Source organism: Choloepus didactylus, chromosome 19 (genome assembly GCF_015220235.1).
Source record: "Choloepus didactylus isolate mChoDid1 chromosome 19, mChoDid1.pri, whole genome shotgun sequence".
NCBI classification, from domain to species: Eukaryota; Metazoa; Chordata; class Mammalia; order Pilosa; family Megalonychidae; genus Choloepus; species Choloepus didactylus.
This window is the reverse complement of record NC_051325.1, coordinates 12,820,643-12,838,039: the sequence shown is the minus strand read 5'-3', so window position 1 is coordinate 12,838,039 and position 17,397 is coordinate 12,820,643. Positions and strand designations below refer to the sequence as shown.

At 40.7% G+C, this 17,397-nt stretch overlaps 2 protein-coding genes across 2 annotated transcripts in view; one reads left to right on the top strand and one right to left on the bottom strand.

Moving 5' to 3' along the window:
* XRN2 (5'-3' exoribonuclease 2) overlaps nt 1–5,863 on the top strand; it is a 95,940-nt gene extending 90,077 nt beyond the window's left edge. The window contains exons 29-30 of the mRNA XM_037811376.1: nt 2,862–3,000; nt 5,297–5,863. Of these exons, the coding sequence (XP_037667304.1) occupies nt 2,862–3,000; nt 5,297–5,362 (205 nt within the window). The 3' untranslated portion in view covers nt 5,363–5,863. The remainder of the gene's footprint in view (nt 1–2,861; nt 3,001–5,296) is intronic.
* A 6,056-nt stretch (nt 5,864–11,919) lies between these two features.
* On the bottom strand, nt 11,920–13,296 carry NKX2-4 (NK2 homeobox 4). The gene is made up of 2 exons (XM_037812348.1): nt 12,834–13,296; nt 11,920–12,542 (listed from the first exon to the last, which is right to left on the bottom strand). Exons 1-2 carry the CDS (start codon nt 13,294–13,296, stop codon nt 11,920–11,922), a joined length of 1,086 nt encoding a protein of 361 aa, XP_037668276.1.
* Nucleotides 13,297–17,397: the final 4,101 nt, after the last annotated feature.

Here is a 17,397-nt window from a genome sequence, read left to right as displayed (position 1 = left end):
GAATCATGGTTATTTAAGAAATATACCATTTTATTTCTAAGAAAAAACAAATTTTGAATGCACCCATCCTAAAATTTTCCAGTAGTCTGCCAAGGAAATTATTACATCACTCAGATGTGTACCACTTGTCAGTCCAACCATTCAGACCTTAAGGAAACAGAGGAGAAAATATAAGCTTGCAGTAAGTCATTTTGACTCTGCTGAGATGTCACAGCTCGTAAGTAGTGGCATTCTTACTAGAACCAGGTTTTACCGAGTCTCAGTTCAGTACTTTTCTGGTGTGCCATCTTGAGTATTTGGTTGAAAACTTGGTTAGAAAAGAGAATCTCAAGTGTGCTTTTTTCTTAAGCTACAGTGTGTTTTTAAAATTATTTCCTACTTTGTGATAGTATTTATAACCCATGTATTCATTTGATTTAAAAATACAAAAGAAACACCTTTTGCTCCCTCCCTCACCCCCACACAAAGTCACCCTAGTATGAAAAGTGTTGGTGATACTAAGCAGAGGTGGCCGGTTTTGAGTCCCCTGGGTCACTTGAGTTCTGTTCCATTGTCTTGTTTCTGCCAGTGGAGGCTTCTCTTTTCCAGCCATATGCAAGGGAACCATATTTTTTTAATTTATAGGTGTTATGCTTAGTTAGTCTTGGAAAATCTTTTAAAACCTCCAATTTGCCATATGTAAAATTAAAAGTAATCTACATTAGTAGTAGTTTTTTCACCTTGCCAGCTGCTTTCCAAAACAGTGAATTGGAGACTTAAGAATATTGTTGGCATCCTTGATACCAAATGCCTCAAATAATAAGTAGGTATATTAATTTTTATTAAGTTCAGATGAGTCAACCTCAGTGTTTCCATCCAAAATTTTAAAATGTATTTTCCTAGGCAAATTTCATTTTGTAATTATTTGCAAATTAATGTAATTAGTATAGAAATATGATAAACTTGTGGAAAATAAAGACGAAGAGGTAGTACACATCCTTCTTATCTCAGTCTTTCTGTTTAGTTTTAATTATTAATAATTTTTATCATAAAAATTATCTTTGCCAAAAACCTAAGTAATTTCAAATGAAAAGAACCATGTTTTTAAACTGCAGCTTTGTTCCTAACTTATTGTTAAAACATAAAACATTTTCAGATCACATTTATAATGTGTATTATTTATACTAGCAGATTTTCCTGAAACTCAGTTGAGTGAGTTTGATCATTGTAAAATCAAAAAGAGAAACTGATCGGCTAATACCACGTGTGATTTGCATCTTTGGCTTGTCAGTTTTGCATTAATGGCCCCAGTTTGATGTGCCTCCTTGGTCACAGCACAGCCTTTACCCCTGGCTTCTTCAGGGACTGGAAGAGACCATTCCTGTCTCCTCATGTCTGGCTAAAACAGATGAAGCATTTTTGCTAAAATGTATTTGTATTAATACCAGAAGACTTAAATGTATGGATTTGCTTTCTGAGATACAGACATATATTTAATTTTATTTTAAATCACTTAACAGTAAATTATATTATTAGAGCTCTGGTTTCAGCCACTAACTGTGAAGAACAGCATTGGCCTTTCCAGAGTGCTTCAGAGAATTGTTCATATCTTTAAACACCATCACACAGAAATAATTATCTTTGGTGGTTTTAGAAAAAGGGCGAGCTCCAATGAAGAGAGGAGAGTGGGGGATAGAGAAGATGGATTCGGGCTTGTTGAATAGCTTTGAGAAGAATGCATTACCCAATGAGCCCAACTTTCGGGCTTTTTTTACCCTAAGACCTAGGAAGTGAAATTTGTATGCTGATATGGTTGTAGCTAATAGCAACTGGTCAGTACTTTAGCAGATTTTAAGTATTATTACAGTCTCTCCTAACATCTTTTAATGGCCTCAAGCTTCTAATGTTAAAATATACTGGAGAAAATTTTCCCTGTTTATTCTTTGTAATGATTGTTTTATAATATGGAAATGAAGGAAAATGCCTCTAGGAAAAAGTTGTATCTTAAGTCATTGCCTTTAGAAGATAATGTCTTTGCTACATTGTTTATGGTATGATTTTTAATTAAGTTATGATTTAATACATTATACCTGTTGCTTTGTATCTGCAAAGTTAAAATAGGCACTTGAAGACAATTAAAACATTTCTTTGGATGAGTAATCTGGGACAGCAAACTGGGTTACAATAGCTGTTGAATCTGTGTTCCCATGTAAACTGTACACCAAATGCCAGTCAGCCCATGCCAATTAGTGCTCGTGTTGCTAGGTCACCGTGGTCAATTGAAAGCTGCATCAATAGAACTTGAAAAGGTTTCCTCCCTATCAGACCTTCCGACATATTGAGCAGAATAATGGATGGGAAAAAACAGCCAAGTCCCCTACCCTGGATTCAAAATACTCAGCAGTAAGAATTCATTTGCAACCTGCAATTAACTAGAAAGAATGGACTCCAAGAACAAGTCTGGACATTTTAGAACATAAAGCCTCATTCTCCTGCGTTGGACATGTTTACTCTTTGTATAGACAGCACCTTAAATGTAGCCCACTTGGTGATCTTGGGTCCAAATCTTTAAGTGGCTTAAAAAGGAAATTTCATAATTGAAAATGAACAAAATTGTTAAAAGTCAGACCTTCGGTTCAGCTGAGTTTAAATACCCTTTTTAAACAAATGCTGATACTTTACAAAACATGTCACATTCCTGGATGTAGGAGACATTACACTGGATATGAGAGACATAAAGGCCATTTTGTTACTGTATAACCCCTACAACAATTCTGGGCAAATTACATTGTCCTAAAATTTGGAGATGATGCCTGCCAATTTCAGGCTTCTTGCTGTATAGCAGGTTTGACTTCTAATGCAAACATGATGTTTTTCCACAGAGGTCCCGGGGCTGAACCTCTGCTCCCGTGGAATCGTATGCTCCAAGCTCAAAACGCAGCCTTCCCGCCAAACCAGTACCAGCTTCTAGCTGGGCCTGGTGGCTATCCACCCAGACGTGATGATCGTGGAGGAAGACAGGTAATAAATTGTAATCATGGAATGAAAAGCTCATTTTGTAATTAAACATGCCTCTCAGGATCCTGGATTTCCTTACAAACATTTATGGATAAGATACTGATAGAGTAGCTCAGCTGAACTTGGGTCCATTATTAAAAATGTATATAGGGTGAATACCCGCCTCACAAAATAGGGTATACCTTGAAGATCTGGAGAGTTTCCACCCCAAAAGCTCTTTTCATCATGGCAGTCAGTGATAATTTAGCACAAACATGGTCAGTCTCCCAAACACGTTTTTTTTTTCCCTTTAAGGATATTGTTGTTTTAATAGATCCCCCAAAATAGTTGATGATTTTGTGGAAGCTGAAAGTAAGAATACCTTTTCAGCTGTTGTCTTTATTCATCTTTGAACTCTCCTTGATTCAGCTGACATCCCTCATAGAAAGAACTGTCTCCTTGATAATTTTTCACATATTTCTCTACCATATTTAAACAGCTTGTACCATTGAATGAGCATAATATTTCCTAGGTAAATGTAGCTGAATTGAGCTTTGCTGTTTAGTTCATTTCCCTCCCTTTGTAGCATCCAACAACATTTAAAACCGAGATCTGTTTGCCTGAATGTCCCCAGCAGCTTGACACCCTGGCCACTATTTGTGTCCTCTTTAATTGAATACTTGCCAGAGAACAGGATTGGATTGCTGTGATTCAGTGTGTGTGTTTCTGTGGAGTTTGGCACCTGCAGTGATGGTGAAGTGTTTTTTAAATCACTTACCTGGTATTGCCTACAGGCCTCTTTGCATGCTAATTTTGAGTTCTTGCCTCTGTGTAAGACCTCTAATTCTGTTCCTCTCTTCTAGTAGTTAAAGACCTATACCTTTTGGTGTATTCTTGCAAGTCTCTGTCCACCTTACAAGAAAATAGTCACCTTAGTTGCAACTAGTTAATACCTTTTAAGAGGATTTTGTTACATTTCTTTAAAATAAGTTCATAGAATTTTGGTTTCAATACTGTCAGCCTAAGACCTCAAAAAATCCTGTCACTAGGTCAAGACTGTTTTTGCCACTAGAGTTGAGATGAGACTAGGCAATTTAAATAGAATATATATATATATTTTTTGAAATGATGACATTTCATGTCTGGAAGAAACCTTGGAGAATATGAATCCAGCCACTGCATTTTCTAAGTCAGGAACTGAAACCCTCACCTTCATCCAGTTTGGCAGCAGTGCTGGGGAGGGGCTTTGACTGCCCTGGATGCTAGCCCAGCTCGTTGTGCTTTACTGCCTCTTTCGGAGGAAGAAAGCTTCCCTTAAAGGAACTCTGCTGTGATGGGAAGTAAAATCCTTATTTACTTAGAAGATATAAACCAACTGGTAAATATTTAATTCTTTCAGGACCTTTTGAAAATGTATTTCTTTTTTTCTGTGTCTTTTCTACTGAAATACTTTGTATTAAATCACAATGTTGGAAGCACTGTTAAATTGCAAACGTGCATGGTTAAAAACAGAATTATGACTTCACTATATTTTTAGTGAAGTTTATATGAATAAATAAGGCCTTAGCCTACTTTGTGGCCTTGAGGTCTGCACATATTCATATTATAATTTAAACTATTTCAGTACTCTGAGTGGCAAAATGAGGGGAGGGGGGGTGTTTGCAGGGTGCTCATTGTAGAACCCTAGTGGCCTAGGAAGGAAATTATGATGGGAGGGCTGATGCACTGATATTGTGTTGTACAAAAATATTATTTGCCAACATACTGGGATATGTTATGAATATCACCAGTAATTGATTATGTAATAACCTAGTGTGTTACTGTATATTGCTAAATAAAAAACCCCTACAACTAATTGCTCGTAAGGCCCTAACTTATTTATTAGCAAGCTCTTGCCTTGGTTAAGCAGAGTGACTTTCCGTATATAATGTCTAAATAGGATATGGGTACCTTACCATCATATGACTTGAATTACTGCTGGGAGTGGTGGGGAGGATTAGAACCACTGCTGTCTATATATGTTGTTGGCACAAAGCATTCAACTATTTCATGTGTGTGCATTTTTGGAAATTTCTTGAATGGTGGTTTAAAATTGTTTTGTTTGGTCAGTTTCCAGTGATGGCATTTGTGCTGGTGTCCAACTTTGAATCAAGTGTTGTAAAAGCTTTGGATCAAAAGTGCTTCCTTATGGAGACCTTCCATGTGCTGTACTTTTAAGACATAGTTAGCTTCTTTCTCATGTGTTTTTCCATAGAGAAAATCAATTTCTTTGCAAGTGTGTTAATCCAGAAAATAAACTCTTTGTTTTGTTTATTTTCAGGGATATCCCAGAGAAGGAAGGAAATACCCTTTGCCACCTCCCTCAGGAAGATACAATTGGAATTAGGCTTTTGTAAAGCTTTCCCAAATCCTTTTCATCGTTCTACAGTTTTATGCTATTTGTGGAAAGGAGAGTTCTTTCTCAAGTAGTAGTTTTTAATAAAATCACAGTACTTTGTGTATTTCTTTTAAATGTGTATATTTCTACTGATCTGATCTCACTGTTTTATGTTTATTTCCAAAGATGTGTGCTGCATAATACAGTGGATCTGAAATATTGCTTGTAAAAGACATTTGATGAAGTTGGAGTACTGGCTTTTCATTATGGTTAAAAATCAAACCAGCTGTGGATTTCAAAACACAGTGTATTCTAGATCGTCTAAGATCCATGGTTATTTTTAATGCACAAGAATTAGGTATGAACTCTTGAGCTGGAGTCCTCAGCCAGCTGGACTGTATATGTTTAAGACAAACTTGTTCAGTATTTCTTTGGAAACATTTCATTAATGTACTTGTCTCATGAAACTTTCTGGACTTTAGTAAAAAAAAAAAAAATTTAAACTTTTAACCCTGGTCTCGTGTTATTTTTTTAGTAGCATTTAAACTTTAAAAATCTTGGCCAAGTATGTTTGTTAAATCAACTTTTGCAGAAAACAATTCATTTCTACAATTGGATGTCAAAAGCAGATAAATGAAGAGGTAGATTTTAAGAGGATGTAGTTAGTAAGACAACCCGACAAAAGCTTTTTTTATATATATTAGTATGTCAGCTAATGATTTGGCTAACTGTATCATCTTTGTGATAATAAGTTATTTACGTTTTTACATATTTCATGTATACTTGTACTCCAGTTTAAGCACTTGTTTTAAATCTTTAAGAAAAAGTTGAAAATTTTAACTCATAGCTTAATGGTCCATGTTGTTTACCCTATTTTTTGCATTATTTCATAATAGACTTCAATTTGTACTCCCACCCCTCACCCCCACCCCAAGCATTCCATGATTCCTTAAATTTATGTTTGGAGTTCACATACAGCAATTTGATATGCATTCTCATTTGATTGTCAAAACAAATTCAGACACACTGCTTTGTTTCCATTTTTCCATCTTAGCCTAAGATTGTAAGTAAAGGTTTCTCTTTGATCTAGTGTAGGACATTTTTCCTTTAATTATCAGCTAAGGCACAATTGCTAATCTTGGTTACATGGAAAAAATCCTATCATTAACCTTAAAGAGGAAGTTATTTTGAAGCTGTTGAGTTCATTGCAAGTGATGGGTGAGTAGAGCAGGATCCTTTATTGTTGACACCGTTTCTCCACTAGAAATTAACAACACAGCATTATGTATTACTTTAACCTCACATTAAAGTGATAAATGCCTTCTGCTGTTAAAATTTCTCTGTAGTTTATCTCCCAAGTATTAATGGATAGCCACCTAAATAAAGTATTGTAAATTCCAAAGACATAAATGTCTTTCTGTGCATTGCTTCATAGGTACCCCAAATTGACACTTCTACCCTTTATATTTTCTCAGTCTTTAGTTTTGGTTTTGTTTTGTTTTGTTTTAAACTATTATAAGACTGCCTAAAATAAATTCATTTTTTGGCTTGGCTTTTCCACAATCCCATGAATGTTTAAAGTGATGTTTTGAAATTCTGACTGCCAGCTAGCTGCCTGCCCTTCTGGGCCTGCACCCTCACTTCAGGGCTGCTCGGTTCCTTCACCCTTGCTTCTTTCATCATTCCTTTTCCATTGCTTTTTCAACTTGCCCCCACTTGGAACTTTCAAAGAAATGCCCTGTTACTTCAACATGTACTGCTTTATAAAATGTTCTCTCCTATTCTGATGTAAAAATAAAATCAACGGGCCAATTTTAAGTAATTGTTTTCCATTATGTTATCTTGAAATAGGGCACAGATTTTCGGGGTATCCTACTAAGATATTTAAAAATCTCAGCACCTGAAAACAGCCTGACTTTATGGTGGCGCTAATGGCCCCTAATGAGCCGTTGTCTTCCTTTTAAAGATCAAATGAGGTATTGTGTGTTAAAGCACTTGGTTAACCACATAGCCGCCCACAAACCGGTATTAGATTGCCATTTAGCTTTACAGAAGCAAATTAGGTGTAATGACCGGTAAGTTAATGTTTTCGCGCGATGACGCGGGGCGGGACTGGCGGTCCCGAGCTCGCGTTTCTTCGCGACCGCCTTGGAGTTCGGGTGCGCCTCCGCCCGGCCTGGCCGGGACCCCCGCGCGGTGACTTCGCAGCTGGGGGCGAGGGCGGAGGGCGGGAGCCGCGGGCCTAAGGCAGCGCGCCGGGGACAGATTCAAGGTCCTGGGTCCCCGGCCACCATCTCCTCTGCGGGGTCCGGAAGCGCTCAACCCTGAGCGCCCGCGTGCGGACCCGGGAGCCCAGCGAGCGGGAGTCGCCGACCTCCGGCCCTCGGATGGCTGCACGCCGCGGGGCCACCAGACCCAGCCTGCAGTCCCGTGTCATCACGCCCGGGCCCCGGGGTGCCGTGCTGCAGCTTCTCCACCTGCCCAGGCTCATCTCAACGCCTGCAAAAGCCGAACCTGAAAAAATTGCGGAAAGGTTCCTTTTTCCGAGGCTGCTGTTTTACGTTCTGAGCTCTGATTGCAATCAAGTTTAGCTATGCTTAGACATCTAATAGCTGGACATTGTTAGAAGTCAACTCGGATTCCCTATTCCCAGACGGCGGAGTGGCAGTCTAGTCCCAAGCCACTGGTCCGACGTCTCCTCCTACCCACCTTAAAAGGGTAATGGAGCTGAGAGCATTCCTATTTCTCCAGGAGAAAGGCCGATGAACTCATAAAATAACAAATGCCCCATTCTCGATGGATTATTCCTCCATTCTGGGTGAAGCTGAATGTCTGTGTTGCTTGTTTTCCCCATAGCTTTTTTATGGAATGAGGGCCAAAAAAAAAAAAAAAAAAGCTTTGGTTTTCGTGTGTGAAATGGGAAGTCATTACTGCGAAGCAGTCTGCACAATTTAGATTTAGGCAATTTTAGTGGATAAACTTTTATTAGCAGTCACTGAAATAATCACTGAAATAGGTTACATGGAGTTTTTTTTTTTTTAAGCGGAAATAAAAGGCATTTCATACAATTGCAGTAAGCATTCTAAAGCAAAAACAAAACAAAACAATAAAAAAACAAAAACCTCTCCCAGAAGCTTCTATTACCTCTAAACTTGAAAATAATAAGAGATCTTAACATTACAAAATTATCTCAATACTTACTGGATAGAGTGAATTCCTGAATGGATGGTATTCCCATGCCTGGGCATCTTCTTTAAATCTTCCCCAGATGATCACCAGTTCTCACTAATAGCAAAAGGCTATTAATTTATTTTCATAAAATGTATCTCAGTTCCTGTCCCACTGCATTTGGGGATGGAAAGTAGAAGTGTTTTGAAACACTGGACTCAATTAACATACAGCGTTTCATCCAAACATTTCAGTGTTATGCTAAACAGCCAATGGCATCTGAAATTTATGTTGCCACCACATAATGCATGACTTTTTCCAATGCAAAAATTCATACCTAAAAATCCAATCGATGTATAATTTTGGTTCCCAAATGTATTCTGAAAGCCTTTCTAAATAATCAGACTTCAATGTATAATTTTAGTTCCCAAATGTATTCTGAAAGTCTTTCTAAATAATCAGACTTCAATGCAGTTAACAAAGCAAGCCTAGGGAAGGTACTCGCTTTAAATTGAAAGTAAACAGTTGCTAGTGGAATGGAGTTTGAGCACAACATCTGTGTTGAGAGAAGTCAGATTGACTACTTGTACTGGCCATTAGGTTTTAGTTCTAAGCAAAGCCTTAAATAGAAGACAACTGGGTTACACCCCCACCCTTTCATATACAAAGGCACCCTTGTGTCCTTCAAAATCACACACACACACACACACACACACACACTTTACTTCAATTCACATCCCAACACAGATTACAGAAAAGTACCTGCGATCCCTGCCGTTCCTCACTGCAACTTTGAGTCTGGGTTTTGGTTTCCGCTCCTCAATGGAAAAGATAAATTAGATTGTTGCAAAACCTCAAAACCCTTAGGAAAATGTCACATCTGCAGAGTTAGCATTTCTGAAGCCGAGTTTTGCTGTGGCCTCTGCTAAACTTTGAGGGGGCTTTGTTCCACTCAGACCCTGTGGCCAGTCCTTTTTGGTTGTGAAGACACTTATCATCCTCTTCAGTTAATGAGTTTCACCTAGTCTGACTATTTGTGTTTTTATAAAAGATCTGCAAAGCACTAATTGCAAAACAAGAAAAAAAGAAAAAAGCTCTCATTTTGCAGTAATTCTGGAATTCTACAGTAAAAACATCTTCTATTTTCATGTTGCAGGAATACAAACCTTTTCCTAATTTTGGGATGTACATATACAAACTCAGTACTTCTCTGAGTGCAGAATGTTAAGCCCTCTGCAGCAATTACTTTTGGCTTGGGTCTTTTACTGCTATTAATGTTGCAAGGGGAAGATATGCCTATACCAAATACACTTTGAGAAAATAATGTATAAAAAAAGATCATTTCTATTTAATGATCAACATTTATTTTTAATAGCATTCATCAGTCTAGTAGTTCTTCATTCTGCAAATAAATTATCAAGGAAAACCTGTCCACGAAGATTCATTTTCTTTAAATATGTTACCTGGAGCCCTTGGTCCATGAGCTATTATTGTTTTTGTAGGTGTTGGGCTGTAAAAACAAAAAACAAACAAACAAAAAACTTACTGCAATCCAAGTGTACTTTTAGAACACATTTTCTAGAAGTAAAGTTTCAGAATTCTGGTACTAACACAAGGGAATCAAATCGACATAAACAAGCATTTTTAAATGTGGCACTAGTAATAGTTTGCTGGCTTGGATAACATTTCTAATGTCAATCCCATTTATATGCAAAAATCCAAGTTGGAAGAATAGTCTGTAGAAGTATTACATCATTCGATTTTTCTGTCCATATTATTTCTTCTTATGTGAAATGTTTTAAAAATTAGACCTCATTTCCCAAAAATGCATTTATAGCCCCCTTGAGAAAGGGCAAACCCTTGATTCTTTAAGGGGACTGGAGTTATTTTTATAAAACATTTACCATTTAAAAATACAGCTTAGAGAAAATGATAGTTTAACTTCCTAAGGATTCACTTTGCACTTTCAAAAAAACACTGCAACAACAAAGTAAAATAAAATGTTTCAGCTAGAGCTGTAATTCTAAAACCTCAAATGTAAAAGAGGCTTGGGGTTTCTAGTAACTAGTTATGATCATTTATAAATCACCTTTTATCCAGCCGATTTCTTTAACTACATAATTTTATGAGCTCAAGTTCTAGAGTTCCTTTTAAGTTTTTTTACTCCAATGCCGATTATTTAAATTACGAGTAAACTGGGCTGTGTCACATCATGCCACCTGGTGTAATAAAACACACACACACCCCTATAATGATAAAGAAATGGCCACTTGACTTTTGGGAAAAAAGTACTTAAGGTTCTGTTAAGTCACATTTAAAGATCGATTTGAAACATAAGAAATATAAATTGGCATAATAAAGAGTAAATACATTGTACAATAAAACACCAACAAAATCGGTGTGCACCCTCCATTAAGTTCTAAATATGATGGAAAATTATGAACATTTTAGTTACTTATTCTTTACATCATGATTACAATTCAATAAATCATCTCTCTTCGTCTTGACTGTGCTTTCAAATATAAATTCATTAACTGGTATCCATTTTATTTGCTTGCTCTAGTACTTTATCAAGGTATTCAAATTCAAACAAGAAAATATTTCAGCAGTGTAAATAACATGTCTACAGAAGGATGGGGTGTATTTATTTCTTGGTTGATTTTGGGGAGACCCGATTCCGTATAAAGAGTTTACAACTCATTTTCCTTATAATGAACAGCATCTTAGGAAAAAAAATTCTCTTTGAGGGTAATAAACAAACACTCATTTGCCCAATAATGATCAAAACATTTTGTAATCTGCATTACATTTAAAAAGCTATGTCAATCAATAAAATCGGTATTTTTGATTATTTTACTCTATTTTTCTATTACCTAAACGGCAATAATTCTTCTGCAATAATGGTGCTATGTGCATGATCCACCTTGAGCTACAATTCAATTTACTTTCAATCAAACATTAATGAAATTGCACTTGGTGGGGGGCAGTGCTTCGAAAATCAGTCTTCCGAGATAAGTTCCACTTGCAAAAGGATTCATTGTTAAAGCTGGGTTGATATTTAGAGCTACAAACACCAACAAAGTTTCCAACTTTTAAAACTCTAAGAGCTTTGGTTAGGAACGTGGTGGACGTGGACTCAGCCAGCTCTTCGCATAATTTAAGAAATTCTGGAACAAGGACTCTGCAACTGAAAGCCCCGTGGCGTGAGGTTCGGTCCCTGGGACTGTCGCTGAGCCCTACCCCCGGGTTCAGGTTCGGAGCACGCGCCTCTCCATGGCCGGTTCGTTTTAGATCGCCAGGTACACAAGTCGGTTACCGCACGTTTCCTTATCTGTTCTCGCAGTTCCTCGCACACCATCAGGCCGCAGGCAGGACCTCGCCCCGGGGGACCCGCACGGTCACCAAGTCCTGCCATAGAGCAGGTTGGCGCCGAGCACGCCGCCGCCGCCGTAGTCTCCGGCGGCTGCATCCAAGGCCGCCAGGCCGCCCCCCGGGCCGTGCAGCGCGGGCGGGCTGGGCGACAGCTCCTCGAGCTCGGGCGCCGGCGTCGAGGCGGGCGGCTGCGGGCCGGCGGGGCCGGGCGTCGGGGTGCCCGCGCCGTTCTGGCACGGCTTGCCGTCCTTGACCAGCACCGGCACGGCCACGCGGCGCGGCGACGGCGGCGGCGGCGGCGGGCCCAGGCCGCCCTCCTGCTGCAGCTGCTGCGCCGCCTTGTCCTTGGCCTGCCGCTTCATCTTATAGCGATGGTTCTGGAACCAGATCTTGACCTGCGTCGGCGTCAGGTGAATCATGCTGGCCAGGTGCTCGCGCTCGGGTGCCGACAGGTACTTCTGCTGCTTGAAGCGCCGCTCCAGCTCGTAGACCTGCGCCTGCGAGAAGAGCACGCGGCGCTTCCTTCGTGGCGCTGCCACCGCCGCCGCCGCGTGCAGCGGCGCCAGCGACTTGGCGGCGTCGGCGATGCCCGTCAATGACCCCATGCCGGCCATGTTCACGCCCGCCGACGGCCCCATGAACCTGGAGACTGGGGAGGGGGCCCGAAGGGGGGCGGCCGGTGAGCGCCAGGGTGCTGGGAGCCCGCTCCCGCCGCTCCGCTTTCCTCACACCCGCGACGGGCAGCGCCCGGGCCTGGCCCCAGCAACCCCTGCGCCCCATGGGCCGGGTCCCAGGACACCCCGCGCGCCCCGGGCCCGGCACCCACCGCGCGCCCTGGGACCCGACACGCCCCGCGCGCCCCGGGCCGGGCCCACCCCCTCCCCTCGCGTGCTTCGGGTTGTGGCGGGAAAAGCCTGCGCCGCCCGCCGGCCCCGCTCACTTGACGAGTAGCGCGGGTCCGGGTTGGCGCCGTACCATCCGGTAGCCGCGGCCGCGCCGCCCCGCATGCCGTCCGAGTACGCCGGCAGCTCGCCCATGTTGCCCAAGCCGCCGTTGCAGTAGCCGCCCATGGCGCCGTGCGGGAACTGCGAGACGCCTGGTGGCATGTGGTAGGTGGCGGCTGCCGCCGCCGCTGCCGCTGCCGCCGCCGCAGCCGCCGCCGCGTTGTGGCCCGCCATGGCGTGGGGTGGCTGCATGCCCGCCACGGCCGCGGCCTGCGAGGAGGGGCCGGGCGGCGGCGCGCGGTAGGCGGCGGCGGCGGCTGCGGCCGCGGCCCCCAGGGGCGCCCCCAGGCCGGGCGGCGCGCCGTCCATGGCGCCGCCGAACTTCTTGTAGGTCTCCTCGATGGGGCTCAGGATGTCGGACACGGAGAAGGGCGTCGTGTGCTTGGGGCTCAACGACATGGCTCGGCGGACGGCCAGGTAGGGGGGCCCGGGGCGGGCGCCCGTCGCCGCCACCTCGGCCGCGGCGGCAGCGCTTGTGACTAGGCGGCGGCGGCGCGGCGAGCCCCCGGAGCTGCGGGATCTGGGGTTTATTTTAGTCCCGCGCCAGATTTACGACAGACTCGAGGGGCGGAGCAACATCCCAAACGAGCAAACAATGGTCATTGACATCTTTTTCCCTCTACTCCCCGCCACCCCCTTCCCGTAATGGAGGCAAAAACGGTAAAGGGGGCAGTTGGGTTTTTCGTGAAAAGACTACTCTCCTTTGCTTACTCCATCCTTCTCGCCTTTAGCCCAGGCATTCACCCCAGCCCTCTAGCCCCAGAAATAGAAACCAGGAGGAGGGCGTCTAGGCTTGGAGTGAAGGACTCCGCGCTTCTCCCCATCCCTACACCCGTTTTCCTGCAGTGACCCCGTAGCAAAGTCCAGTGCTGTAGATATCCGGCAGTGCTACTAAGTTGGGGGGTTGGTTTGCAGGGCTCGCCTTATCCTCTCCAGCTACAAGCCCCTCATTCGGTCCATCATCTAAAGTGTTAAAAAGGAAAAAAAAAAAAAAAGGCTCTTGGGTCCTAAGAGCGCCTAAAGAGAGGAGGTACAATGACCGTCCTCTGCCATTGTAGCGCTCCCTAATTTATGCATCTTTAGACCCTTAAGAATCATTTTGTGGGCAACCTAACGGGCACTTCCAAATTAGCTCAAAGTATCCAAATCCAAAGAAGAGAGAAAACACACAGGGAGACACTCTCAAATACTCAGATGCTAACTCGTAAGTATTCTGCTTTTACTCTGTGGGAATGGAAATTGGAAACGGGATAGAGGGTGCATTTTTATTTGCTAAAATGTTTCTTGTTCAATTTGCACCTGTAAAATTATTTACTGCTCTCCTTTTCCTTTGTTTTTCCTTTCCCTTCCTTCCCCTCCCTCCCTCCTTCCTTTCCTTCCTTCCGCTTTCTTTCCTTCTTTACCCCTCTTTCTCCATTTCTCCCTCTCCCTCTCTTTCTCTTCTTTCTCTTTCCTTTCCTAATTAAAAATCAACTTAGGGTTCATTCTCCTATCACTATCCTGGTCAAAAAGAAGAGAGAGAAGAAAGCCTTGAAAACCCAAAATATTTCTAGCTGTTTGCCATGGGTCTTTTTGTTGTCAGACTAATCTAATCTGTTCAAGGAATATGAAATTGATGCAGAAATCAAGAGAAAATGGTAGCTTCCTCTTGAAAAATACAAAACCATCGATAAACTGATGTTTTTAAAAGTTGGTCATCTTTTGATTTGCAAATTTCCCTTCATAGCCAAGAATAATTTAGACATGGTAAATCCTCCACCAAATGCTGAACAGGACAAAGAATAAGACAAAAGTAGTGTGTAAAGCATACGGACTAAATTTTGAAAACAATCTTGCAGTTAAGAAAAAAATGATAACTAGAAATGACGATACAACAATATTTAGGTTTTCCTGGAGACTGGTGGCAGAAGAAAGAAAAATGAGGGTACTTTCTTAAGCAAGATTTTTTTTTAAAGGAGGAAAAGAGTGTGTTAAAAAATGTCTTGAAAGTGAGAACAGTATTACCTATTCCTTTTCCTGCTTGGCTCAGTTCTTTGGTTGGAAATTCCTCTGTGGTTTTGCTCTTACTTTTTAAATCATGGTTTTGTACATCTCAGTGTAATTTTCTAAAGAATCTGCCCCCTTTTTGGGGGAAAATAGGGGCAGCATGGGGAGAAAGTGAGAAACAGGCAAGTTTGTAGAGTAGCATTTTTAAATACTGAAAGAATAAAATGCAAGGTTAAAGGAATTGTTTGCAGACATTAGTTTTTTACTTAGCAAGACTAGTATTGCTATAATTTTAATGATGCTACTTTTACAGGTCTCTTCTGAACTTGAAACACTTGGGCTAGGTCTTCATCTTCACCTGCACTGGAATTGCCTACTCTTTTTTATTTTATTTTATTTTATTTTAAATTAACAGTACAAAGGAGCATTTATATATGCGTTTAAATAGTTGCTGGGATCTTTCTCAGAACTGCAGTTTGGCTTTTAAGGTTTTTGTTCAATTTCAAATTGTATTGTTAAATGTACTTATTAGCATATATGAAAATAGTAGAAAGCCTTGGCATTTCAAACTTTCCTCAGACAACAGGGTAAGTGATAACAGTTGCGTTATAATATCTTTGGTTATAGAAGTCAGTTGTGAATAATTACATTTTATTTTTCAAGTTCAAACATATTTCAGAAATGAAACCATGTTGATATGTTGTCCAAACTGAAAATATAGTAATTTTTTTCCTGATGATTATTTGCCCTGTTTTCAAGCTATACATGTCATCTTGTCTAATTTTGTCCACAGAACTTTGTACAGCAATTCAGATCAAGTGGTTATACTATGAATTGTTGCTTATTTTGTTTTTCAATTGTATTGGATCCTGCTACAAGTGCATTTACATCTGGAAGGCTCCTATCTTTAAATAAAAGAGCACTTAATCATATCTGGAGGTTGTCTGCAGAGAGTCATTTTCTGACTGCTTAGGAGTGAACAGTTCTGAAAAAAAACCCACAATCTTCCATGTTTCTCCTATCAATTGTTTGCAACACATTCTAGAAATCACATGTTCAAATGCTGAAAATACTGTGTGGATGTGTATAGAAGCTTCTGAAAATAGGTGTAATCTGGAGGGTGGTTATCTACATTTATGTACATGCACAAATTAAAATTATCCAGCTGATATTCCATTGAAGCTTGTCATCAAATTCATGCCATCAGATTGTTGTCTGCCCAAATTATGTGTGGGAATTTATACTCAGTAGATTCTTAAATAATTTTGAGTAAATTGGGTTTCACAGGAAATGTATTTCTCAGGAATGTTTTATCGTTGGGCTTTTGTTTTCCTTAAAAACAATGCTGACACTCCACCAAAAATGCAAATGCTGTCAAAGGGAATACGGTGAAGAGATGTCACTCCCACTCCCATCCTGCAGCCTCTCAGCTCGCTTCCTCTGAGGCAATCACTGTTACCTGTTCATCTGGGATAGTGATCTTGAAGTGTCTGCCATTTAACACACTAGGGGTACATGCTGTATATGGTGTTCTGAATCTTGCTTTTTTCATAGTTTAATGTTTTTTTGTTTTTTTGTTTTTTTAGTTTCACACATCAGACTTAATATTGAAAACTTAACGAATAGACTGGTGGACAGAAAATTTTCCTAGACAAATGATTCGTAGATGCCAGGTATATGGAGCTTTCCAGTAGGATCTCTTGGCGTTCTGACAAAATTGTGATATTCACTGAAAATCTCTGATGTGTTAGTTAACCTTAGGGCCAAAAATATTTAGCAAAAAAATTCTGGACTAGCAGTCTTTCCCAGAGTTGGGATTTGCTCTTGTCAGACAGCCTCAGAGACAGGGAACTGAGAGATATAGAGAAACCTTTTCTGGAATACCCAGGTTGAAGTGGGGTTCCAGTCAGTGCTTAGAGGGAAATTTTGTTGTTTTTCTAGGGTGACAGATTTCTAATGTGCCCTGGATCTCCTCATAAAAACAAGCTGTGTTTGAAAATGTAACTTCCTGCTTTATGCTTGGGCACTTAAGTTTTCAGGAATGAGATGCTTCCTACCTTTGTGGTTAGTTTAGAATACTTGTGAAAGAATTTGATTAATAAATTCTCATTTATGGAAGTAGCTTTAAAATACCATCATTGCAGTTGGGAAGGAATAAAGAGATATGTCATGGGTACTAATATTTTGCAGCAAAATTCGAGATTATAAAGAAAAAAACTGCTATAGAGATGAAAGTTGAAGTTTATTTTAATTTTTAAAATTTTATTGATTTCATCAGATCCTGAAATCTGGTTCATTTTATTGTTCTTCTAGTCCTCCTAAAAGCTTTTTGTTTTAAATGTTCATTTCAGATGTTTTAAATCTCTTATGATACTTGTGTACTTATATTTATGTGACTTCGTTATTTCTATGTGACACTGAAATCCTTTCATAAACATTTTTTGCACAAAAATGCAGAAAACTACAGTCTTAAATGTCTTTAACTCACCCTTCCTTGAAATTCAGTTAAGATTG